The sequence below is a fragment of the Talpa europaea genome, assembly GCF_964194135.1.
Source record: "Talpa europaea genome assembly, chromosome: 14".
Classification (NCBI taxonomy): Eukaryota; Metazoa; Chordata; class Mammalia; order Eulipotyphla; family Talpidae; genus Talpa; species Talpa europaea.
The window spans coordinates 45,282,838-45,310,497 of record NC_140082.1 but is presented as its reverse complement, the minus strand read 5'-3'; the positions used below and the strand labels follow the sequence as shown (position 1 = coordinate 45,310,497).

The 27,660-nt window shown below is 37.3% G+C and overlaps 1 protein-coding gene across 3 annotated transcripts in view; it reads left to right on the top strand.

The window, feature by feature from the left end:
- The window catches only part of EGLN1 (egl-9 family hypoxia inducible factor 1), a gene marked incomplete at its 3' end in the record, with an annotated part of 46,278 nt that overhangs the window by 12,906 nt on the left and 5,712 nt on the right, over nucleotides 1-27,660 (top strand). For all 3 annotated transcript variants that reach the window (XM_084253709.1, XM_084253710.1, XM_084253708.1), the window contains exon 2: nucleotides 25,928-26,047. In XM_084253709.1, the coding sequence (XP_084109835.1) occupies nucleotides 25,928-26,047 (120 nt within the window). The remainder of the gene's footprint in view (nucleotides 1-25,927; nucleotides 26,048-27,660) is intronic.

Sequence of the window (27,660 nt, the reverse complement as noted above, 5' to 3'; positions counted from 1 at the left end):
ATGTGGCTAGCAAGCTGACACATAGCTCAGCATTGATGCGAAATGACTGATGTGCAAAATAAAATTTTCAGAAGCAGAAATTTTAAGCTTCTAAAGTTATCATGGTTTTAATTTGGCTTTTTGAATGATATGTGTTCATAATTTCAAATAAAACAATTGTTTAAATTTTATATTTAGCAAAGGAGGGCATAGGTTAAACAAGATGAAAAGTAGTTCTTTTATGTCAGAAAGCCTTTCACTTTTACCACATCCCTATATTCAAGCATTTAATCTACTTGGGGGAAAGAGTTGATATAACTGTTATAAATGGGCACTGTTAGTACACCTGATAGAAATCTGACATTGTAAAAATCATTTGAATTTGGTCTTTAAGTTAATTCAAGCATTCTTATGTTTAGAAAGAATATCTCTGCCCAGTTTTTTTAATTTTGAAATTTAAAATGTGTTTTCATGCTCTGACTACACAGCTTTTTAGTTGATAAGGAAAAATAGCACCCCTCCCCCCCAATAGCTTACAAGATTTTTTTCAAGGTAATTGTTTAAGTTAATGGTTCATAACATTGTTTCATGGTTATGGAATCAGTAGAAGCCATGCACCATCTTGTTCTAAAATTGAACGTACACACACACACACACACACACAGGTGTTTGCTTATACTAAAGCCCGTCCACAGAACGTACATTAAGAACAGTTACAGGAAGAGTTCTAAAGAACAAAACAAAATAAAAACACTTTTAAGCTACCCAGTTATGACAGTGAGCATTCTATGTTTATTCAGTTGCTATTCTTGCCCCATATCTATATAACTCTGCTTTGCACTCCCCCACCCCCCCAGGATCGTAGTCAACTTAAGTTATAGAGACAAAGATAAAGTGCTATACATTTTGACTTAAAACTAGTGGTATGTATGTACAGACTTCTGAAAATGTTGCCTTCTACAATCTGGCCGCAACACAGTCAACCAAGATGGGACCTGTGACCTTAAGGGGAATGTTTTCCTGGAGACAATACATCTTCAAGCGCATCTGCTAGGTTAATCCTTGGTTTAGAATTCTAGATGTTCAACTTGAATGTAAAAGACTGAAGACCTTTCACTAGTAGTTAACACTAGACTGTGATTCTTTTCAATAAGTTTAATCTGAATTTTAAAAAATTATAAAAACCTTATCATGTACCCACAGCTGCACAGGGAGAGATGGGAGGGAGTGCCCTTGCTAACAAAAATGAAACTAGAATTCAAGTAGTTGGTTTTGTTTATGTTAAAAATAGTTCCTATAATTGTTAGGTCTGAAGCATCTCATAATAATTTTGGTAGAAACTATCTTTAAATATGTAAGAACAATTTGTTTTTTATGTCTTGTTTTCAGGAACTGTCCTGTGAAGATGCATAATTATGGTGGGGTTTTTGTTTAATGAATATTTCCTCTAAAGATTTTTGCAGGCATTTTTTATCTCAGAATTGTCTATGGAGGGGCCTCCATGATGATACAGGGGTTGGGGACACAGCACTGTTAGGCTGTCACCAGCCACTGCAGCACAAGTTCAATCCCTGGCCAGGGAGCTACCAATTGGCGCAGCAGACCTCTCCTGTCTTGCCCGCTGCTCCCCTCAGCAGTGTATTTCAGTGGATCTGCCTGTTCTGCTCCTCACTCTGTCTCTGGTGAATCCTCTCACCCCCGCACCTCTGGCCTACACCCCAGCTCTTGTATGCATAAATAAATAAATCTTTAAAAAATATATAAGTAAATCTTAAAAAAAAACAATGTCTGTGGAAAGGTAGAACAGTAGGCAGAGAAGATTATTTTGAAAGAAGTCAGGAATGGGAATAGGACCTGCTAGAACTATTTGGATTCTTAGCTCTAAACAGTACACTCAGCATTTCTTCCAGTCTCTTCATGTATGAAGAGAGAATAATACTGACCTCATTAACAGAACAAATGTTGGATAATTGTAAGAAGCTCGTAAGGTGATTGTATATTTAGCTCTTAGCTGTGCTTTTCAAGTTATTTGAACTAGACATTAGCTGCCCTTCACTCTGAAACTTTATTATTTTACTCTCATCATATTGATTAACATTGCAAGTCAAACACTCATTTTTAAATTTAGAATTCTTGACTTTCATTCAATGGGATATCAGAAACTTATTTTTAATTAAGACTAATCTATTGTTGCGTAGATATTTTGACAGACGGCCTTAGCACTAATAAAAGAAACTGGTGAGTTGATGAGGACATCGTGAATTGAATTTCAGAGAGTTTTGTTACATTGTGAGTAATAAAATAACTCAGACTGAGGGATACCATGATCAAAGGATCTTTTCTGTCTGTCCTCTCCCCCTTATTAGAATGAAGTCAAATGGCAACAGGTATGTCATTTGTAATCATTAATTATTTGCGTTACATTAAAAAAAATTGAAACCCGTATTTTAATTTTAAAAGCTAGTTGTGCACACAAATAAGCTAGTGCCTACAAAATGATTGGCTCATACCACAAACGAGCTTATCCTTATTTTATAGTTCTTATTGATGTAAACACAGATAACATTGCTTTGTAATTTGTTACTATTAATATTTCTTTTATTTACCATATATTCTATAATATGAGGCTTTAAAACAAAATCCTGACATAATTATTCCTTCCCTGAAATACTAAGGTGTATTTGGGACTTAGCTATTTTTTAGTTATGCTTTATGACTTTGTTACCCTTTAGTATTGTCACAGAATTATTTTGGTGTCTGTGTGCTGAATTTGACTAGTATAATAATTGTACCATAGTGAAAAATGCATTTGAAGAAGCTTATATTGCCCTTGATTTTAGAAAATATTTGTTGGTTCCACACTTTTTAGCAGTTGAAACATGAGATAATTAAGAAGTGAACTACTCATGCATTATAGGAAGTAGCTTTTTTATGTTGACATTGGATAAAATTATTTTAGTCATTCACAAAGAAAATAAAGCATATTTAAATGTAAGAAATTGGGGGCCTCCCTGGTGGTGCAAGGGGTTAAGACACAACCTATGAAGCAATTTGCAGCCACTGCAATACGAGTTCAATTCCCTGCCAGGGAGCAACCCACATGGCACAGCAGACCTCTCCTGACTCGCCCACTGCTCCCCTCAGCAGTGTGTTTCAGTCATTCTGCCTGTTTTGTTCCCCACTCTGTCTCTGGTGAATCCTCTCACCATCCACACCTCTGGCCTGTGCCCCAGTTCTTGTATGTATAAATAAATAAATCTTTAAAAAAATAAATATAAGGAATTGGGAAACTGAAATTAAACCTGACCATATCTATTATTTCTTATAGAAATTTATGCTGTCTAGATATTATTGGAGAGTAATATTTGGTAATTTTAGCACTTGCTATCTTTGTAGTTTGGTAATTGCATCTGTATCTTTAACTGCATCTATATCTTTTACATTTTGAAAAGAAGTTGCTGCTTTGCGACTTTGTGTCTTCTGATTATGAAAATAACAATGTTTTAAAAATACATTTAAAAAACTAGCGGAATAGAAAGAAGCTGTAGTATAATATATTTACAATATATTTATATTGTAAACAGAAATTTCATGCTTCTTTCTTCGTAATTGTTAGGACAGGTAGAAAAAAGCAATAAGGGTTTAGACTCGAACACTATTAACCATGACCTGACATTTTTTGAACATTCCTCAACAAAATAGTTTAAAGCACATACTTTGCAAGCATACTTGGGACAGTCACCATGATAGATCCAGGCTAAGTCATAAAACAAGTCTTAGTAAACTTGAAAAGAATTAAAATCATTTAGCGTATGCTCTCAGATCACAGTGAAATTAAATTAGAAGAAGTAATTAATAGATGGAAATCTTACAAATCCCATATATTTCAAAATTAAAGAACACATTCCTGAATAACCTATGACTTAAAGAAGTATAGACATATAATTTGGTAGTGGATGGGATTAAAAATCCAGAAATTAACCCACATTCAAAATATTAGTTGGTTTTGTTTGTTTTAAAAAAATGGTAAGGTAATTCAAAGCAGGGATAGTTTTTTGTTTAGTAAGTGGTATTGGAAATGCATGGATATCTGTATGAAAAAATAAACCCAACACTTACCTGAGTTCATACAAAAAATTAATTCAGAATGGATCATTGATAAAAATGTAGCAAGGAAAGCCATATAACTTTTAAAAAACATAAAAGAAAATCTCCATGACTGAGATAGTCAAAGATTTTTTTAAAGATTCATGTTTTTTATTTATGCATACAGTAACTGGGGTGAAGGCCAGAGGTATGGGGGCGTGAGAGGATTCACCAGAGACAGAGTGGGGAGCAGAACAGCATATCTACTGAAATACACCACTGAGGAGAGCAGGTGCTGGACAGGAGAGGTCTGCTACACCATGTGGGTTAGCTCCCTGGCTGGGGATCGAACTCATGCCACAGTGGCAGGCAATAGCTTGATAGTGCTGAGACTTTACCTGTGCGCCATCAGGAAGGTCCATTCAAAGATTTTTTTTAAGAAACAAAAAGATGAACCACAAATGAAAAAGTTGACAAATTAGACTATCAACAAAAAAGCTTTTTGCTTATTGAAAGATACCATTAAAAAAAGACATCCTTTTGGGAAAAAATATTTACAAAACATAGATCTAACAAAAGAGTTGTATCTGGAAAATAAAAAGAATTCTTAAAACTCAATAATGAGAGAAAAAAAACCAACAGAAAAGTAGGCACAAGACTTGAACATAGTTCACCAAAGAACATATATGAATGGCCAAGCACATGAGAAGAGTCAGCATCATTGACTGTAGGTAAATTAAAATGAAAAGCACAACAATATGATATATACACTTAAATGGCTAAAATTTAAGATATTGACAATACCAAATTTTGGCAAGATATGGAGCAGCTGGAATCTTCATACATTGATGTATACATTCATTATTTGTGGGGATGCAGAATGGTTCTCCCATTTTGAAGAAAACCTGGTTGACCATTTCTTATCATAATGACCCAGCAGTTCCATTCCTAAATATCTACCAAGAGAAATAAAAACATGTCCATAAAAAGATTTGAGATTTATTACTAATTATCACCAAAAATAGGGAACAACTTAAGTATCCATAATCTGTTGACTAGATAAACAAAATGTGGTGCATTATAGTGTGATATGAATTAATGAAATTAACTACTCTTTTATGTAATATCGTCAGTGAATCTCAGGAACATGCTAAGTGAAAGATTGTGCCAATCTAGTTAAAAATTATTTAACTAGTTCTTGTGGTAGAAGTTTAGGTTATTTCTAGTTTACTGTTATGACAAATAATTCTGCATTAGATACTCTTGAAGATTTACCTTTACATTTTTGTGCTTTTACAAGAAAATGTAGAAGTTGTATTGCCAACATTTAGTGGTTATTTATTGTGTTCCAAGCCTTATTTCTACCCAGATTTATCTACTTTATAGAGCTACAGAAGTGTAGGTACTGTCATTTTGCTCATTTCACAATTGGGGGAACTGAGGCATGGCGAGATTAAAAAACTTCTTTCTAATGACACAACCAGGAAGTTGCAAAGACAAAGGGCAGAACAAGATAGTCTGATTACAGAGCTTTGACTTCCTTGCTAAGAAAGACATGTGAAGTATGTTTCTATTTGTGCATGTTTTAAGGGGTGTTGTGTCTCTTTCCAGGTCTCCTACTTGATCTTGTTCTACATTACAGAAATTTCTTCATTTTAAAAAGTTTGGGGAGGGCCTCCCGGGTGGCGCAGCAGTTAAGCACTGGGTTGCGAAGCTGCCCGCAGCCTCCGCAGCACCAGTTCGATCCCTGGCTGCCGGGTGAGGGTCCCACATGACGCACAGACCTCTCCTGCCGTCCGCTGCTCCCCTCAGCAGTGTACTTCAGTTTGTCTGCTCTGCTCCCCGCTCTGGCTCTGGTGAATTCTCTCACCCTCCCGCACTTCTGACTGTACCCAGTGCTTGTATAAATAAATAAATAAATCTTTGAAAAAAAAAAAAAAAGTTTGGGGATAAGCCAAGTATTTATCAAACAAGTCTTTCTTTTTCCTTACTAAAATAATTTCAAAAATGCACCCTTGGAATGTTTTTTAATTTCAACACGGACAAACTCTTGCTCAGAAAAAATACCAGCCATTCACTTAAAGGAACATTCTTTTGATATATAGTATATAATTTTGTTTTATTATTTTTTTTAATCAGCATGTCCAGCCAAGCAAGCCTTTGGTTTTATAACAAGAACAAAAATTTCTTAAGATAATCGTGAAGGTGAAGTAACCAGCAAAAGCTCACAGAGCAATTTATTTTTATTTATTTTTCCACACCATCATTCCTTATGTGCCCTTATCCCTTGCCCTCCCCCTTCCTTCTTAACCTCAGAGCCCTCATGGTGTTTATTGATGGCCACTGGTTTTTGTAAGTGCTTTATGTTATGATATTGTCTGGCATGTAAATGCCCAGTGTTTGTTTTTATTGTTCTGACTTACTGTACTACACATAATTCTCTCAAACTCCCTTCATTTTATTGATATGGCTACATTTCATCCCTTCTTATGGCCATGTAATACTCCATGGTATGGATATACCACATCTTTTTGATCCAAGTATCTGTCAGTGGACATTTAGGTGGCTTTCATACCCTAGCTATTATAAATATTGTTGCTGGAAATACTGTGGAACATATGCAAATAGGGATAATTCCCTTGGTGTAGGACTTTGGGAAAATTAGAGATAACATGAAGTATTGGGTCTGACACTAGTTGCTAAGTCAGTGGGATCTGCTGTTCCTTCTGTCTTTTCTAGCTTGTGTCTTCTACTTGCTCTCATCCTGTTCTGTCTCTTCGGGTACCATAACTGAACTGTTGATTCATAATTTTATTTCTCTAGTTGGATTTCCTTTTCATACTCTTAATGTGTATTTTCTGAATAACTTACTGGTATTTTAGAGTTTACATTTCTGGCATGAAACTAATCCTCTGTCACCTTCCCTCTGAAGTTTGCTCTCTATTACGTGTTCCGCTTTTTAAAATTTGTGTTTTCTACATCCTCCCAGTCATGATATCTTAGCCTTGAGTTGATTCATGTTCTTGTTTCAGTCTGTCTCTGGTTCCTCTCTCACTACGAAGTTCTCTTCTTACCTACACAGAGGTCTAAACACCCATCTTTGACTTTCAGGTCTAACTACTGAAGTTTAGATCCTTGTTATCCTTGTTGTTATGTTTCTTCTCAGTAGCTATGGATGTCATCTTGCCTCCATATTCCTCGACCTTTGTAATCTATTTTTTATATTCATTTTTCTCATCAAATTAACCTTCCTAAAGTAGGGGGTCAGTAGATTTTTCTTAAAGGGCTAAATGAATAGTAAATAGTTTTTAGACCATACATCCAACTTTTGTTACAACCACTTAAGTCTGCTGTTTTAACTGGAAAGCAGCCATAAACAATTTGTAAATATGTGAGTGTGGCTATACTCCAGTAAATTTAATTTACAAAAGTAGGTGGTGGGCCACCTGTGGCCCACAGGTTGTAATTTGCTGACTCTTGTCCTAAATGACAGCTGAGATTGTTATCAGTGCTTGCTTAGATGACTTAAGGCATTTTATAGCTTGAAAAATCTAGCCTGAATTCCTTAGCATAGCATTTGAGATCTTTTATGCGACTTCAATTTAGCTTTCTATTTCCTTCTCATCTGGCATTCTTTATTTCAGTAAATGGAACTACTTTTTGTTCTAGGATGTGCCACATTGTTACTAGGGTATTTTATGGTTCTTTTGTTAGTTCAAGTCTTCAAGTAAGTACTCTGTGTTTTTAACTTTCCTTCCTCCTGCCCTCCTTTCCGTTGTTCCATATTACAACTCCATATAATACTTTTTCAAGTAATCCTTTTTTAAAAATATCAACTGCAAGGTAGGATAATCTTCCTAGTCTTAGCTAAAATATTTTGGTTTAAGTGTATTGTTTCTCATCATTTGGTGAAGAAAAAAAAGGTTACAAAGGTTTCAGAAATAATGACTCATAGCAGTTGCTATGAATGCTAGTTCTTAACTCATTTGTAGAGACTATAGATGTTTGTGTTTGTGATACAGTGCTGTACGGAAGTTCTTTGGGAAGGCCTCTTTATTTTTAAAAATGTTTATTGAGATAATGTTAATATACGACTCTATGTTTCACAGTGATAGATTCACAACTCTGCAAATACCATACCACACTTAGCACCAAAACACCAAAAATCTTCCATCATAGTCTGTTGAGGCCTGCGCGTTTCCCACCTTTCTCGTAGCCGGTTCTGCTCTGAGATTTTCAAGGGTTTGTTTTTATCTTTTCCTTTGCTTTGGTTTTTTTTTTTTTTTTTTTTTTAATATTCCACGTATGAGTCATGTAATTCAGTATTCGTCTTTCTCTGACTTATTTTTGCTTAACACAGTCCCTTCTAGCTCCATTCGTGTTGTTGCAAATGACAGGATTTATTTTATTTTTTTAATAGCTAGGTGGCATTCCATTATGTATCTATGCCACATCTTAATCCATTCATCTGTCTCCATCACTTAGCTATTAGGCAGTTTCCATAGCTCGGCTGTTGTACATAGGGGTGCATATATATCTGGGAAGGCTGCTTTAGGTCTGATGGGATTGCTTCTTCAGAACTTGCTTTGCCTCTGTATTGTAGTGGTCTATTTTACCTCTCTGTTAGCATTTCCGTTTTCTCTGTTTGACCCCTGTTGTGTATTTTCCTTAGGACTTAGGACTTTCTATGTCAACTTTTTGAGCCTGTGAAAATCTTACTAGCAACCTTCTAATTCTTTAAGTTAAATAGTTTTCTTTTTTACATTTTTTAAAATCTGTGCTGGAGGCTTAAAAGCAAAACACAGTCATAGCCTTAGCAGTCTTCATAGTTGAATGCATGGCTCCATGGACTTTTCACTAAAGGACCAGATAGTGAAGGCTTTGTGGGCTATATGCGCTTAGTTGCAGCTATTCAGCTCTCCCATTGTAATTTGAAAAGAATCATCAACATAAATGATTGAATTCAGCTGTGTTCCAGTGAAATACTATTTTAAAAAGTGATAGTAGTCCAGATTTGACTGTATTTTGCCAATAACTGGCCTAGTGGCATTATGCCAATTTGGAGCCACCTGTGTATCTTCCTTGATTGTGTCAATTTTACTCAGTTATCACATGGTAAAGATTAAGTAGTTTAATTGGTAACTGTAAACATTCTTTTAATAATTTTAGTGACTACCCATGGAATAATACAATGCAAAATTGAAATGAGGCTTGCAAGAAATGAAACTTGTGTGTAGTGAGCTTTTTATTTTCTAAATTTTTTTTAAAGGTTTTTTTTTTTTTATTTATGCGTGTATGAGCTGGGGTATAGACCGGAGGTTGCGGGGTGGGGGGGGGGGGTGAGAGGACTCACCAGAGACAGAGTGGGGAGCAGAACAGGTAGATCTACTGAAATACACTGCTGAGGGGAGCAGCAGGCAGCCCAGGAGAGGTCTGCTGCACCATGTGGGTTAGCTCCCTGGCCAAAGTTCAGACTCCTGCTGCAGTGGCTGCCCATAGCTTCGAAGTGCTGAGATTTATCCCTTTGTGCCACTAGGGAGGCCTTATAGTGAGCTTTTTAAAAGATTTGTATCTTAGGCCTCTCCTGGTGGCGCAACAGCTGAGTGCTGGCCTGCGAAGCTGCCTGCAGCCTCTACAGCGCCAGTTCAATCCCTGGCCACCACTGGTGAGGGTCCCACATGGCATGACAGACCTCTCCTGCTGCGCCCGCTGCTCCCCTCAGCAGTGTATTTCATCGGTCTGCCTGCTCTGTTCCCCGCTCTGGCTCTGGTGAATTCTCTCACCCTCCCATGCTTCTGACTACCTAGTGCTTGTATAAATAAATAAATAAATCTTTAAATAAATAAATTATAAAAAAAAAAGATTTTTATCTCCAAAGTTTTCTGCCATTTGTTTGAAGAGCACTGCTAGGCATTGGGAACTATTGAAGGATTTAGATGACAGCAGTGACATCAGAATTAATTTTTAAAAGCTAACTTGGGTGGAGCATAGAAAATGTATGCTTTAATGGTTTAGAGCAGGACAGGGGCCCGCAGGTAGAGAGACAAGTTAGGATGCTGTTATAAGAAGCAAAGTAAAAGATAAGGGTCTCTTTAAGATACATAGTAGCAATTTAAGTACAACTTTAAGACAGTAGCAATTAGCATTGGAGATGAAGAAGTCCAAACAGATTTGAGACAAGGCAAAGATATTCGATTTCTTTGAATGTATAAGGCAAAAAAACCACAAAAAAGTATAAGTCAGGGGTGCATTTTTCTAAGTTTTTCCAGGAAAATTGGTTGCCCAAGGATGCCATTTTGATAAAGAAAAAATATATGAGGAAGGGCAACTTAAAAGCTAGGAAAATAAGTTGCTTTGGAATTATTGAGTTTAATATGCCTTTGTACATTGTACAGATTTTTATATTTTATAAACATGAAACTAGGTCTGAAACTACAGAGGACTATAGTGATCAGCTATAGATAGTAGCATTGAATGTATCTTCCTAAGGGAAGAGTATTGTATAGCAAGAGAATTGGCTAGTTACAGAAGCCTTGGGAGAAACAAAAGTGTGGGTTGGGGGAGACAGTGAGGGAGAGAAATAATGTTGGAAGAAAATGAACTGATGAACTGACTTTGGCATTTTAGAAACCAAGAACAGCAGTCCAAATGATCAGTAGTATCAAACACTGCAGAGAAGCTTAATTAGGATTAGAACCGAAAAACATTTACTGTTTTTATTTTAAAAAATGGGAGGAAGGTATTATATGGGGATTTTACATAGTGTAATATCTTTAGAATTGGGAGAGCAAAAGTCTAAAAGCGGTGAGTTGAGTGTGAATGGTGAGACGATGTAGGCAAGGACTATAGACCCACACCTCTCAAACTTTAAGGGTGTCTGTGAGTCACTTGGAGATTTTGTTAGCGATTCTGAATCATTGGGTCTGAAGTTGATTCTGTGATTCTTCATTTCCAGCAGTCTCCCAGGCAATGGGGATGCTGCTATTCTGAGGATTACCTAAACCCACAGTTCTCATATTGGGCACACCAGGACACTGTAGCAAACTCGCAAGGGTGCTGTGGTATCCCAGCAACATCTCTGAGATACCACATTAGACCAATATATTCCTTTTGGTGACCTCAGACCTTTGTGAAACTGGGTTTTCAGTGCTTGTTCTGATAAAGTACCACCTAAAAATCCATGTGGAGGAAGAAATAAGGCTGTCATGTCCAATCTGATTCCAAGATTTGAAAAGTTATTCAGTTCAACAGGTGCTGAATTGTTGAGTGGTTTGACCTGTACTACTTAATAAAGGGGAGTTTTAGATCATTTCTTTTGGCCCAGAAATGCCATTAAAAAATTGCTTGACACTAAGGACTCTCTCTGAACCAAGAAAGTGTGGGAGCCATTAACATGCTTTCATTTTCTTAATAGAAAACTTGCATGAGGAGCCTAGGAACTGAAAAGGTTGAATGTTACCTAAAAAATAAAAGGAGAGTTTATTTTAAAATAGAAAAGACAGTTGTGTTATATGCTGGGGGAACAAGCAGCTGAAAGACAAGTGAGGTTGACGATAAAGTATAGGAGGATTCGGTGTAGATACAGAGTAAAAAGCCTCTGAAGAAGTGAGACAAGATGAAATCTACGCTTTGCTTCTCTAGTGTTACCCCAAACCAGCAGCATTAGTATTTGGAATTTGTTGGAAGAAGTGCAGAAACTCATAGCCTACTCCAGATTTTGTGAATCAGAATACGAGTTTTTAATAAGATCCCCAGGTGATTTGTAAGCATGTTAAAAATTTCAGAAGCAGTATAAGAAGCAGAGTTAACCTACATAGAAGAAAGAATGCCTCTTTTATTTATTCCATCACTGTATTGTGTATATGATACAGACTAGCCATCTGACTGAGGGAAATTAAGTGATAGGGCTCATAGGTTGAGAGATTTAGAAATCTAAGAGCAAGAAGCTGAAGTTTACCTGATTACCCATAACTACCTCAGTTAAATAGGAACCATTTCCATCCAGTGAATTAAGTTGGGACTGAAATAGTGACTAAGAGAGGAAGGTGATAGAGGTTTGGAATAGCTATTTTGAAGAATGCAAACAAATTTGACCAGGGATGTAGAAATTGCTGAGCATTCTCAAATATCCAGTTAAGTTGATGACCACTTTTAGTGATGTCAGTCTGCGTGGTTGTAGCTTTTCCCGCAAGTGCCAAGTAGCTCTGGCCTTGGAGTTATAAAGGTTAGTTTAGTCTAAATTTGTTAGTTTGCAGAGTGAAGTTAGGGGAAAAAATACGAGGACTAGCAAAAAATTTATCCTGACTATTGAAAGAAATGAAAGAGAATAAAATATAGTTAAAGAAAAGAAATACAAGGAGAATGGGATGAGAAAAAGGAGGGGTGAAGGATTGGAGATCTTCTTGAAAGCCAATGAAACTTCATACCCTGAAGTTGGAGTTCTGCCCTTCTTATCCACCAGGAAGAGAAAAATTCTGTCCTGTCAGGCTGTAAGTAATTTCACAGGCCTTAGGGATTGGTTGGCTAACACCACCCTGAAGGTTCATTCTAGGAGGTCTCCAAGATTCTGGTTATTAGAGACTACATAGAACACACTCAGTGAGGAATTGATCTCCAATAAGGGGAGTTTTAGAAGGGGGAGGATGAGATAGATAGGATAAGATGAAATTTGGAAATGTTAAATTTGAGGTTGAATAGGGCACTATAGGTAGAGACAGCCAGGCCACTGGAAATATAGACATGGAACTCGAGAGGTCATGAAAATGGGTTTGGGAGCCAGTGATAGAATAGCTTCTACTAATTGCTCACTCAGTGCTAGGCAGAACATTGAATAGTTTATGTGCTTTATCACATGTACCTTTCATCAATTCTTTGAGGCAAGTATGAATCCACATGACAGTTGGCCATGGTCCAAATTGCCCATGGTCACATAACTAGTAAGTGGTAGGACCAGGATTAGAAATCAGCACATATGTGTGTGTTGTCTCTCTCTCTCTCTCTCTCTCTCTCTCTCTCTCTCTCTCCCTCTCTCCCTCCCTCTCTCTCCCTCTCCCCCTCCCCCCTCCCTCCCTCCCTCTCTCCCCCCTCCCTCCGTCCCCCCTCCCCTCCCCCTCCCTTCCTCCTGCGCCCCCCCCCCCCATACCCTCTATAACTAAGCTCTCTTGCTTGGTCACCGCTTTGGAGAGGTGATAGGTACCCAGGTGTGTTAAATCTTAGGTACAAATAGCAAAAACAGACTGTCTTGTTTAACTCATATTTCTGTGAGATAGATAGTGGTAGTCCTTATTTTTCAAATGAGGAAAAAGTTCTAAAGGTTGGCATTTCTCCATTGGTCACAGCTAACAATAACCTCATCTGTGCATCAGGCAGTGTTTTAAGCACTCTGTTAATCTTTTTTTTTTTTTTTTAGCACAAGCCTGTTCGTTATTTTTACTTGATAGTTTTACCCCATAAAACTAGCAAAAGTATAAGAAGATATGTATAAGAATGTATATAACAGCACAGTTTGTAACAGTCAGAAAATAGAAACGTTTCGATATTTACCTAGAGAAAAATGGATACCTTGTGATATATTTATGTAGTGGAATGCCAGAGAGCAATGAGAATAATAAAAAGATAACATACAATGACAATGTAACAACACAATAATATGGGTGATTCTCATAAAAAAAGATATTGAATAAAAATGCCACATACAATTTTGAAATTTTAAACATATGGAAAGTTGCAGAGAAGGCCATAATAAATACCTTTGTATCAGCACTGAAAATTTCAAAGAACAGGGGTACAGGCCAGAGGTGCAGAGGGTGAGAGGATTCACAGAGACGAGTACTCTATTAATCTTGCTAGTGGTATACTGTTACTATTTCTCCTTTACAAACGAGAAGTCAGGCACAGAAAAGTTAAATATTGATAACTTACCCAGAGTGACCCAGCTAGTAAGGGGCAGAGTTGGGATTCTAGTTCAGACAATCTAATCTCTATATATTCTTCCAGAGTCTATTGTTCTTAATCTCTTTGTTCTTCCTTTATTTTGTGCAGCCTTTTGGGAAGGTAAAAATCATTCTGCAAACTGGAAAGCACCACATAAGATGTAGTGCTATTTTTTTTTTAATTGAACTTGGGCCCTGTACTCCAGAGATTAGAGTTGATTGGGAATGTGTCTTCTCTAGGCTAAACTACTCACTTCCTGCCACTGTTCCGTACTGGACTTTGTCCTCACCATTTTGACCATTTTACTTTTTACTTACTCTGCTTTGTCAGTATCCTTCCTCTGATGTATCCCCAGAAATGATTACAGGCTTCAGGTAGGACCTGACGTGTATAGAATCTAGTAGAGCTCTTTTAATATAGCTTAATGTTGCAGTAGCCTTTTTGGCAACACAGTGGCTTGTTTAAGTTTATGCTCAACCAGAATTCCTACATCTCACTTTTTCCTTTAAAATATCAATTCTGCCAAACTCTTATTCCCATTTTACAGTTTACTCTGTAAAATGACTACTACCTGCCTCCCAGGGATTGTGAGGATTAAATGAAAGAATGAAAGTAAAATGTTTAGCACTGTGATTTGGCAGAGAGTGATACCTTGATAAATGGTGGTGGTTGTTTATTACTGTTGTATGGTATAGTTGGTTTTTGTCATTTCAAAAGTAGGCTTTACTTTTAGTCATAGTAGAATTCATTGTGTTGATTTCAGTTTACATTACATTGAATCTTATTTGGGATATTGTCTTACCTACCCTACATTTGTATAAACTGTACATTTTCCTGTTATGTATATTTAACTAAAATTTTGCCATTCAGAAAAGTTGTATCAGTATATTACTTTGTTGCTGTAGGTTCCTTTATTTCTGTTTCTATTGATAAGAATGTAGACTAGCTAGAAACTAAAGGCAGTATAGGATTTCCTTCTAGACTGTCTTAACAGGATTCATAGAGAAGCAGACTCTTTTTTTTTTAAATTATATTAACTTTATTTTATTTTATTTTTATAGAGGCATGTTTTATTTATTTGTTTGTTTGTTTGTTTTGTTTATACAAGCACTGGGTACAGTCAGAAGCGCGGGAGGGTGAGAGAATTCACCAGAGCCAGAGCAGGGAGCAGAGCAGGGAGCAGAGCAGGCAGAAGGACCGAAGTACACTGCTGAGGGGAGCAGCAGGCGGCAGGAGAGGTCCGCGCGCCATGTAGGACCCTCCTCCGGTGGCTGGGGAGCAGCCGGGGATCGAACCTGCGCTGCAGGGGCCGCGGGCAGCTTCGCAACCCAGCGAGAAGCAGACTCTTAATTTGTCCAGCTCACATTTAACCATCTTTATCAACTATTATATAATCACTCTGAAGAACATTTTAGTAACAAAAAAAAATTAAAACCTTATAATTTCACTTCTAGGAACTTAATTTTAGGAAGATATAAAAAATGTTTCTAGGGCCTCCCCGGTGGCGCAGCGGTTGAGCGCTGGGTTGCGAAGCTGCGCGCGGCCTCTGCGGCGCCGGTTCGATCCCCGGCTGCTCCCCGGCCACCAGAGGAGGGTCCCACATGGTGCGCAGACCTCTCCTGCCGCCCGCTGCTCCCCTCAGCAGTGTACTTCGGTCCTTCTGCCTGCTCTGCTCCCCGCTCTGGCTCTGGTGAATTCTCTCACCCTCCTGCGCTTCTGACTGTACCCAGTGCATGTATAAATAAAACAAACAAACAAACCAGCAAACAAATAAATAAAGCATGCCTCTATAAAAAAAAAAAAAAAAAAAAAAAAAAAAAAAAAAAAAAAAAAAAAAAAAAAAATGTTTCTAAAGCTAGAGTTCCAAAACTCTTGTCAGTCGCCATAGTACGTACACTGTACCTTATTGGCAATAAGGTTTTTTTAATAAATTGTCAGGGAACAACCTAATCCTCCCTTTAAAAAAAAAAGATTTATTTGTTTATACAAGAACTGGGCTGTAGGCCAGAGGCGCGGGAGGGTGAGAGGATTCACCAGAGACAGAGTGAGGACCAGAACAGACAGGCAAACTGAAATACACTGCTGAGGGGAGCAGCAGGCGAGAAAGGAGAGGTCTGCTGCGCCTTGTGGGTATCTCTCCAGCCAGCCGGGAATGAACCGGTGCTTCAGAGGCTGTGGACAGCTTCATAGCACTGAGCTCAACCTGCTGCACCACTGGGGAGGCCACTAAATGCCCTTTTAAGTCCTGTTTTATAACACATGTTTATAATTAGTAAAAAAATTAAAAATTAGTCAAAAATCATCTATATTAAGTCACCTTTTGACCAATTATTTAACCATTTTGCCTATGATCATAATAAAGCAACAAAATGGTTGATATAGTTCTTACTCTAAATAAGTTTATTCAGTATGAATCTGTCCTTTTTCTCTTCTTTTCTCCTTGCTCTCTCTACCTTGGCAATCTCTGACAGCCACATGGCTTCAGCTATTCCATGTGAAGATGGCTTCTAAGTCTACATCTGCCATGACCTATTTTTGGAGCTCCAGTTTTGTATTTCCAACTGCCACTTGAACATCTCCACCAGGATGGCCTACCAGCATGGCAACCTCAGTATGTCCAAAAATCAAACATCTCTCCAAACCAAGTTTCCTTATTTGCACTAATGGTCTGTTAACCTCAGCCAGCCACACAGACCCTCCTAAACTGTCTTTGATTCAACCTCATCCCTTGCTCTGTGAAAGCACTTGCCAGGTCCTTTCACTTCTCATGTTCATGACCCCTCCCCATTCTACTTTGCCCCTGCTGTCTTTTCCCACACCCTTCCCGAAACTCCTCCTTTGTATCAGACTGTCATTTCTTTTCATTGTCCTGTCGTTTCACTTGTGTTCTGACTGGTCTTCTCAGTATTTTTTTTTTCCTGCCCCCTTTTCCTAATCTGTCTGTCATTCTACTTGTCATATTTCTGATGTACAGTTCTGATCGTTTCTCCCTACCCAAAAATGATGGCTTCTTTCTACCCGTGGAATGTAGTCTTCCTCCTTAAGAAGGCTGCAGGTTGGTCCACAGTCCAGTCCCTCCTTTCAATTTGTAAGTTATGTGTAAATTTGAAGTTCTTCCCTCTTCCTAAGAATTCTGTGCTGTAGTAAATGTGAATATTCTTTGTCACCAAGTGTGTTCTGTATTTTCTTGAGTGTTAAACCTCCCTTATATGATTTACTGTTTGAAGTGCTCTCTTGCCAACTTACTATTTCTTTAATACTTAGCTCAGATACTAGTTCTTCCATGGTCCATCATAACACTCTCCATAACTCTTTCTACTTGAAATTAGTTAAGGTTTTGTCTATTACAGTCATGTGCTGCATCTACATATACAGTGGGGGTTCCCGTAATTTGCCATGAAATAGATTAGAAAATTCTACCTCCCAAAACATGAAGTCTAAGTTTATTTATGGTGAGATATGTTATTTATAACACTAAAGTTTAGCAAATAAGTCAAGAGATTTAAATTTTTTAATGCAGAGATTGCCCTTCCCCATTTAATTTGCTAATGAATTCAATGAACAAAATTCAAATTTTTTTTTAAAGATTTATTTATTTTTATACAAGAACCGGGGTACAGGCCAGAGGCACAGGAGGGTGAGAGGATTCACCAGAGACAGAGCAGGGAGCAGAACAGGCAGACGGACGAAATACACTGCTGAGGGGAGCAGCGGGCGAGACAGGAGAGGTCTGCCATGCCATGTGGGACCCTCACCGGCTGGCTGGATCGAACCAATCGAACCGGCGCTGCAGAGGCTGTGGACAGCTTCACAGCACGGTGCTCAACCGCCTGCGCCACCAGGGGAGGCCCAAAATTCAAAAATTTTAATAAAGTTTTTAATTATCTCTTTTAGGAAATGAGATTTACCTAAAATAAGCAGGTATCTTTGATATCTGCAGTTTGAAAATTAGCTTATTCTAGTAGTAAACACAAATCTCTCTTTATTCTATTGATGACCTGTTGTTGCCTGTATTTGAGAATGGGAAAAAACCTCATGCATCTTAGCATGGAAGGACTGCCCGAGATACATGAGTATATGTCAGTCTAGCAGGTAGAGGAGTCACTGGGAGCCTGTGTTATCAGTTTCATCTGGTTTTTCTTTCCAGACCTCCTTGCTACCACTTAGAGTCTCTTGGCTTTTGGCAAGTTTTTATTCTCATTGTAGTTTAGTTTTCTAATATCGAAAATTAAGAGATTAATAGTTCCTACTCATGATTTTGTTGTGAAGACCAACTGAGATATCTGTGCTAAGATAACTCCTTAGTACAGGTTAGCTGTCAAAATCTACAAAGGGCATATCTGTGTTATGTACCCTAGGGCAATGTATTTTTAAGAGGATAAATTTTCAAATAGTAAAGCATTTTCCCCTAATTCAGGGTAAAAAGAGTATTTTAATAGACCATACAATTTTAGTTCTTTTAGCTTTAAAAAGACTTCAAGAGGAGGAAAAGTTTCCTAGTTCAACTTCATATTGAATACAAGCCTTCCAGTGCCAGAAATAATTGTTTTCAAAGGAACCTCTTTCTTCTTTTTATCCCCATGAGTAAAAAGCAAATTTATGGTGTTTCAGTCTTAAGAACATTCTCCATCATGTGTATTTTCATATTAAAAAGGAAAAAAGTAGTATTTAACTTTTTGCTTATATTTAGGCTTTTCCCAGTGGGAAATTGAAATATTTAAAGTTGGTGTCTCTCAGAAATTGCAGATTAGGAACATTTCTCAGAATTATAAGTAGACAATTTCATTGTTTCTTTTCCAGGCAAGTGTCAAGATTCTTCTGCTGTCCTTCACACCAAACCTTATAGGAGTATACAATCATGTCTAGTCCTGCTCCTCCTTAGGAAGAACCAAAAGACAATAAGGGAGCGTCACTTCAGTCCCTAACAAATCTCTCAAGATACTTTCATTTTTCTTAATAGATTTTAATGTATTTCCTTATCCTTAGTACAAGTACCTTTAATGTTAATCCCTTGGAATTATTCTATCCTTTGTAAGTGTAGCTTATAAACAGCAAAAATTTATTCCTCATAGTTTCGGAGACCCAGATCAAGGTAATCATGCTGATTATCTTCCAGCGGAGACCACTTCCTGGTTCATAACTGGCAGCTTCTTGCTTTGCCCTCACCTGATAGAAGGGGCAGAATCTCTCAAAGCCTCTTTTATAAGACATTAATCCTATACATGAGAGATCTACGCTTATAACCTAAGCACCTATCAAAGGCACCACCTTCTAACACCTCATCTTTGAGGGTAAGGATTTCAACATATAAATTTAGGGGAGATGCACACATTCAGACCATAGCAGCCTACTTTATCTTATAATAATCTTTCATATAAGTCCTAGAAGAAGGAAGCTGCCTTCTTAAAAGCTTCCATGGTAGCCATTCTGCTAACGCCCACAGTGGCTCACCTTTGCTTGCCTTTCATGTCCTACTTCACTTCCTCTGCTTAATTTTCAAAATTTCATCCTATTTCTACCCAATTAACTTCACCTATTTAAGAAGGTAAGTAACAGCAGAGCATTATAAAAGTACTCCCCTGTCACTTAATGTTTCCTATGTTTGTTATGCTCGTTTTGTTTGCCTTGGCCTTCTTCATCTTCCTAAACCACAGATAAAGTTAGCTCTCCTGTGTAGCTATGTAGCTGACACCTTCCCTATTATTTAATCTCACAGGAATAGTTCTTTTTTCCAGAACTCTTTCTGTTGCTCTTTTCTCTGTCCAGTTTATCATTTGTGTACGCCAGGTGGTTGTTGTGGGTTTTTTTCTTTCCAATTATGTCCTTTCAGACAAATATCATATTGACCCTTTTTGTAGTGTGATATGATGGTAGGTAGTCCATGAACATTTTAAAATATTATTAATGACTTCTTGACTAATAAGATATTCAAGAGGGTAAAGTCAGGTATAGAATGAAATATTAATTGTTTCACCAAGAGATTAAGAGAAAATAAATTGAATTTACTAAAAGTATTGTGAATAGAGTATTTCAAAGTATTCTGCATATTTAAAGCAAAACAAGAACAGCAATATCAGAATCTTTTTATACACATATATATATCATGAAAAAATTACTAATTAACTAGAGTGTGAATATTATTTCAAAACTGCAAAAGCTATTATATTTAAGAAACTTTAAATTTTGCTAATACAAAACCGTAGTTAATGATAACTATTAAAATACAAATACTGTTTTAAAACATAGTAACTGCCAGATTTCATGAGACTTAAACAAATACCTTTTTATATTTTCTAAAATCCAAATGGGGAGGAGTCTCAGTGCAGCATGAATCAGTAAATGCAGTTTCACTCTTTTCATTATTAGGCCACACAGTTGTATGAATGAAACTATGACCCTTCCAAATCTTTACAAGTTTCCTTTAAAAAATTTTCTTACCCTAGAACTCTAGCAGTTTGGATCTTTCAGGGCTCAGATTTTCCATGACAATCTGTTTTTTTCTAGGTAGGCTTTTAGACCCTTCTTCCCCCGAAGTCTCTAGTTTAAGGGACAGAGGAGCATGTCTGTGTTCTGCGACTCTTCCTGCCAGAGCTATATTGCCTTGCTTCCTCTCACATATGTAATATAGCCACCAGCTTTTAGCTATAATTAATGAGCTTTCTTGTTTTCTGGATTACATTGATGTGTTTTATTTTATCCTTCTCATAATAATAGTGACATACTGCTGTCTTTTCTAGAGCTCATATTGACAAGTTGAATTGACACATGAAATGCAGGCCCTATTTAGTGCTCACCCAACTCTGCTTTCTTCCTTTCTCTTAATTTTGCTGTATCCTGTCACTAGAGCAGAGCTAATGCCAGATAAGGCTAAAGTGGTAAGGTCATCTCAAATAATACCTTTATTTTTTATTTTTTTTATATATTTCTTATATCATTTTTCATTTTTACACAATGTATGCATTTTCATCTTGGTTATAGTCCCCATACAATTGTGTCCTCCTTATTTTGACCCCAATCCTTCCTCTCCTCCCCCCACCCCACAGTGTGTCTCTGGTTTACAGTTGCTTGTTGATTTTGATTTTTTTCTTTATTACAGTTATTCTTTTACCTGGTCCCTTATTTAGGTTTTCTAAACTCTTGCTATGAGTGAGACCATCCGGTATTTTTCTTTTTCTTTCTGGCTTCTTTCGCTGAGCATGATCCCTTCCAGCTCTATCCATGTTGCTGCAAATTGCATGAATTTATCTTTTTAGATTGCTGAGTAATACTCCATGGTGTATATGTACCACAGCTTCTTGATCCAGTCATCTATTTGTGGGCATTTGGGTTGTTTCCATAGCTTAGCTATTGTAAATAGTGCTGCTATAAACATAGGGGTGCAGGTGCCCTTTGGAATGAATGTTTCTGTGTCCTTTGGGTAAATACCTAGGAGTGGAATTGCTGGATCATATGGAAACTCTATATTTAGTAGGTTGAGGAATCTCCATACAGCTTTCTATAGTGGTTGGACCAGTTTGCACTCCCACCAGCAGTGCAGGAGAGTTCTTTTTTCTCCACAACCTCGCCAACATTTGTTGTTGCTAGTTTTTTTACTATGTGCCATTCTCACTGGTGTAAGATGGTATCTCATTATAGTTTTGATCTGCATTTCCCTGATTACAAATGAAGTTGTACATTTTTTCGTATGCCTATTGGCCATTTGCATTTCCTCTTTGGAGAAATTTCTTTTTAGTTCTTCTGCCCATTTTTTGACTGGATTATTTTCTTTGTTATTGTTGAGTCTCATCAGCTCATTGTAGATTTTTGTAATCAGTCCTTTATCATTAGTGTTGTGTGCAAAAATGTTCTCCCAGTTGCTGGGGTTTCTCTTTGTTTTTGTTATCGTCTCTTTTGCTGTGCAGAAGCTCTTTAATTTGATGTAGTCCCAGCTGTTTATCTTTGCCTTCACTATCACTGCTTTGGGTGATGTGTCTGTAAAGATGTCTTTGATGTGCATGTCATGTAGTGTTTCGCCTATATTTTCTTCTATGTATTTTATGGTTTCAGGTCTTATGTCTAGTTCTTTAGCCCATTTTGAGTTGGTTTTTGTGTATGGTGTGAGGCAGTAGTCAAGTTTCATTCTTGTGCATGTAGCGACCCAGTTTTCCTAGCACCATTTGTTGAACAAACTTTCTTTGCTCCAATGCATATTCTTTGCTCCTTTGTCAAAGATTAGTTGACTGTAAATCTGTGGGTTTATTTCTGGGTTTTCTATCACATAATACCTTTAGATGGTGACAACTGAACCATAATAGGGATTGTAAATTTTAAATAGCACGGTTGTTTATAGCTACTCTTTCTTTCGTATCTTTTATTTTTTCATAAAACCTTACTTTGAATCCCAATAAAGAGATAAATGTTGAATTTTTTAATTACTTTGAGTTCAAATAAAGAAAAGCAATAAAACTTGCCCACTTCTGAAGGTTGAAGCAAAACCTGCTAGTTTTTTTAAAAGATTTGTTTATTTATTTATTTATGCATACATTCATACATACAAGCACTGGGTACAGTCAGAAGTGCAGGAGGGTGAGAAGATTCACCAGAGCGAGAGCAGGGAGCAGAACAGGAAGACTGATGAAATACACTGCTGAGGGGAGCAGCGGATGTGGCAGGAGAGGTCTGTCTTGCCATGTGGGACCCTTGCCCGGTGGCTGGGAATCGAACCGGTGCTGTAGAGGTTGCGGGCAGCTTCGCAGCCCAGTGCTCAACCGCTGCGCCACCAGGGGAGGCCCACAAAAACTGCTAGTTTGACCTGTTTTCTTTTTACTACATCCCCCTCCAGTTGCCGCTCCCAGGTAGCCCCATGTATCTCTAGGGCTCTATAAAGAGAGCAGTTTAGAAATGACTAAGACTGACGGACTCCATATGGGGGCATAGTCCTGGTGTCTCCAATTTCATTCTATTCTGGGATGTTTGGTTTATCATGACCATGGCTAAGAAATTCCTTCCCTACCTATCCTTCACTTAATATTTCCATTTTAGTAAATAGTTAACTCCATTTATTCCAGAACATAAACTGAAAACCTCAGTCACTTTTTGCTCTCCAGTTCCAATCCATTAGCACGTTATGTTGGTTTTTTTGCCTTTGAAATGCATCCCACTTTGCTACACTAGTCACCTTGTCTTTATTTTTTTCCTGGAAACTGCAGTAGCTACTGAGTCTTGTCTCCCTCCTCAAATAGTACAATCGTGGTTAATTACATGGATTCTGAAAATGGATGGCCTTCATTCAGTTAAAAAAGTTAAATGAAGATGAGGATGATGATAATCAATACGACTTATGTCATATAGTGTGTCAGATGAATTACAATGCGTAAATTACTTAATGCTGGCATAGATCAAAACATATTAGGTAATGGGTGATATTTTTTCCATTAGATTCCTTTCACTTTTAAAACAATGTCAAAAATCCTTACCTGGCTTGCTGGAACCCAGGTACCGGGTCCTTTCTCAGATCATTATTTGCCCTTGCGCTTTCTGTTGCAGCTGGTCTGCTGCTGTTCTCTGCCCTGTCCAGTCATTTCTGCCTTTGCACTTGCAAGATAAGCTCACCCTGCAGATACAGCAGGTCCTTGAATAATAGTCCTTTCTTTCAATGTCTTTCATTTTAACATTAGTGACAAAAAAAGCAGTCCTAGCCAACCAAAGTTGAAAGAAACATTATACATTATTCAAGGACCTGCTTTCCTTATAGTTGGTTTGCTTAATGTCAGTTTCCAAGAACCTACTGAAGATGTTAAGTGAGGACTCATAGTTCGCTATTCCCTTCATTTAAGTCTCTGCTCAAAGCTCAGCTCCTCAGAGAGTTTTCCCTGGCCACTGTTCTAGAGTATCATTCTTTCAGTTTCTGTGATTCTTTCTTTTTTCAGCTTAATTTTGTTTAATGTTTTATGACAAGATAACATCACTACCTAACATTACATTATATATCAAACTAACTATACAGTATGTAGTTAACCCATTAGGTTCATAGTAAATGAAAGCAAGAGACTTTCATTCCGCCATTTTAGTCACAGGACTTTGCAGATGCATAGTAGGTGCTCAAGAGTAGGTTGCCACAACAGTAGATGGGAGAGACAAGATTTTCCCGTTTTTTCTTTGCACAGAGATGCTGAGATTACCAGGTAGTTGGAGAGACCTAGAACTATCTTTTTTAAGATGAAAACACTCTGGGAAGAGTTGGGCTTGGTTAGGTTTTTTTCTTCATTCTTTTCTGTGGATAAGATTGTATCATATAATTCGTAATTGTCTCAATCACAAATGGATTAATTGAACTTTTTAAATGGTGTCTTATAGTGACTGTTCAAGGTCTGCTACATAAGCCTTTCCTTAGTACTAAAAATAAGAAAATTGTTTGGGTTTATCTTTTATTGACCATTATTAAGCCCATACCATTCTCCTTGTTATTTCCAACCTCAAGTCCCAGCAGGAGGCATTTATCTTTCTAGAATCAAGAAAAGAAGAGATATGTAATATTGTCCAAAAATTCTTCTGATAAAGAGTAAACACTGATAAAGATCGGTGTCTACAAAAAAGTGATTCTCCCCTTCCCCCCAGCATTCAGATGTAAAATGCTTCCTAGTCTCTTAGAAATGGAACACTATTGGGCCTCCCTGGTGGCGCAGCGGTTGAGCGCTGGGTTGCGAAACTGCCCGCGGCCTCTGCGGCGCCGGTTCGATCCCCGGCTGCTCCCCGGCCTCTGGAGGAGGGTCCCGCATGGCGCGCAGACCTCTCCTGCCGCCCGCTGCTCCCCTCAGCAGTGTACTTCGGTCCTTCTGCCTGCTCTGCTCCCCGCTCTTGCTCTGGTGAATTCTCTCACCCTCCCGCGCTTCTGACTGTACCCAGTGCATGTATAAACAAAACAAATAACTAAATAAATAAACATGCCTCTCTTAAAAAAAAAAAAAAAAAAGAAATGGAACACTATTCACAAATCTGTTGTACATGCATTTAAAAATTAACTTTTGCCATTGGCCTTAAATGATGAGGTAACTTAATTATGGTTTGATAACTTTATACTAATTCATTAAACTTAATATTGACCCATTGGCTTTTTAATACATGAGGAAATTGGAGAAATAAAAAATTTCAAGAATAACTGATAGCCTTGAGCATTTTTGTTTTTTATAATCACCCTTAGTAATTTCAGTTGCTTATTACTTAACTACATTCCTAGAGCATGTAAGTTATTTGGTGTTTTTTATTTTGTTCTTCCACCTTTGTGTTAACATCCTTCAGTCTTCTGAACTGTATCTTATAATTTGAATGAAAACATTACTTTCTAATTTGAACAGGTGTTAGTGTACATACTAAATTGTCATTTCAGCCTTTTTTAAATTACTGACATTAAATGAGTTAATGTTTAGAGTTGACCTTCTAAATTTTGCCTGCCCAAATTGGTTTCCTTTCAGAGATAGTATCAGATGATATGTTTGTCAGACAAGTAATACAGGTGTTCTGGAGTGAGCTCAGGGAGGATAGAAATCTCCATGGTGCGGGACCAAAACACTTGATAAGATGATCATTATGATTAAAGATCCTGAAAGTGGGTATTGCAATCATTCTGGCCTTTGGGGTTTTGGTCAGGGACTAGTGGCTCTGGCAGTCAGGCCATCATTGCAGTGTTGCTTTCTGGTCCTTCAGTGTTGGCTCTTTTCATCACTGTGAAGCCGACCTTATCAGACCGTGAATAGTTTACCAGCCTACTACCCGTGTATTCTTTATAAGCATCAACATAGAAAGTCTCTCTTTTTATCCACAAAATATGACCTTTATTAGGGAGAAGAATTTAGGACTAATTCATAGTAACCAAGTATCAAAGATCTTTTTTATATGCTGTTTTCCCTTTTTATTCATATATGAACTTTTAAAATTATTGTTATTATTACAGGCCATGGTTGCTTGTTATCCAGGCAATGGAACAGGTTATGTACGTCATGTTGATAATCCAAATGGAGACGGAAGATGTGTGACATGTATATATTATCTTAATAAAGACTGGGATGCAAAGGTAAGCAACTTAATTGAGCATTTATTTTTTTTCTCACAGGCTGGTTTTTTTTCCCCCACAAGTATTAAGATTGATGCTCCTCACAGTGAAATTGTTTTTAGCACACAGAACAGTTAAAAAATTCTCTCCTAGATTTGTTTCATTCTCAGGTATTAGGAGCAGATTTTTGTAAAATGAAACAGGTATTATTAAATCCCAAAAAGCAGATTTCCTTCTTCATATATTGAAGCTTCACCCCAAATTTAACTTTTACAAAAATACCTTACAAAAATACCTTACTCAGCTATCTTCCTTTAAATATTTTTTTATAAAGACTTCTGAAAATGATTGTTTTATAACGACTTGGGTGAGATTCTGTATTAAGTAATTATTAGGGATTACTTACCACTTTCCTTTTACTCTTTACATTGTTGTAAAGATGTTATATGTCATTGGGTTGTTGAATATTGGAAACAGGATTCCTTCTTATCCTGATTGTGGAAAAACTAGACGTTTGTCAATATTAACAAAGCCTTAAAGTCAACCAGAATGTGTACTGCTTTTAATCTCTCCTGTTTTAAATATATTTCATCTTAAAACTTCTCTGAGTTTCACTCAGTTTAAATGATTTAAACTTTAGAGGTATGTTATGTGTTACTGCATTGGGTGTTACATAATTTTGGTTGATTTCTTTTTTTAAAGCTTTTAAAATTTACTGTCATTGGAGCAAAATACTCAAATACAAAAGTGAACACAGTGTATATAGCTCAGTGGACTTTTAATTAAATAACCTTTGAAATACCTCCCATTTCCCCATAACATACACACAAATGGACAACCACCATGTCCTAAGTGTACAAACAACCTTGTCCTGTCCAGAAAAAGCATATCCTAAGGTTTAGGAGCTATTTTCAGTGCTCCAGTAATCTTTCTATACCATACTAATAATTTAAAGAGTTTTCACAGGGAAGTTTTACTGCCACTAGATTTTGAGGCAGTATGTCAACAAGTATGGTTTTTCCCTTATGGTTTTCAGAGTCTGAAATAGAGAAATAAATTTGGTAATTCACTTTGCGCCAAGGCACATAAAAGATTGTTATCTGGTTAAAACTTAAAATTTTATTTATTTTTTTAGATTTTGTGATTGTCTAGAAAGCTAGAAACACATTTGATCAATCCTGACTTCTATATTTCATTAGAATCTAGGCTACTCTCTTTAATTTAATAAGAGCCAGGGGCATTAATACACAGGGTTTAAATTAATACGTAAACTGGAAGAAAGTCCTTAGTATTTCTATATGTAGAACTGAAAACTTCCATTGCAACATTGTACTGAATATATGCAGTATGCCAAACAATGTTCTCAGTGCTGGCTATGGTGCAAAAATAGCATAGCTCTCATAGAGCTTACCATCTGATCAAGGATACAGATTGGTAGACTGATAATTACAATTGGTTATGCAAAATGCAGAACAGAGTGTTCTGGGACCATGTAGAAGGACCATCTAACACAGAGGTCAGGGTTTCCCACAGGAAGATTGAAACCTATCTTTAAACATTTTCTGCAGATCGCCTTGTGATCTTCCCAGTTACTCTGGCCAAAGGGAAGGGGGCTGGGGAAGGAAAAAGAAGAC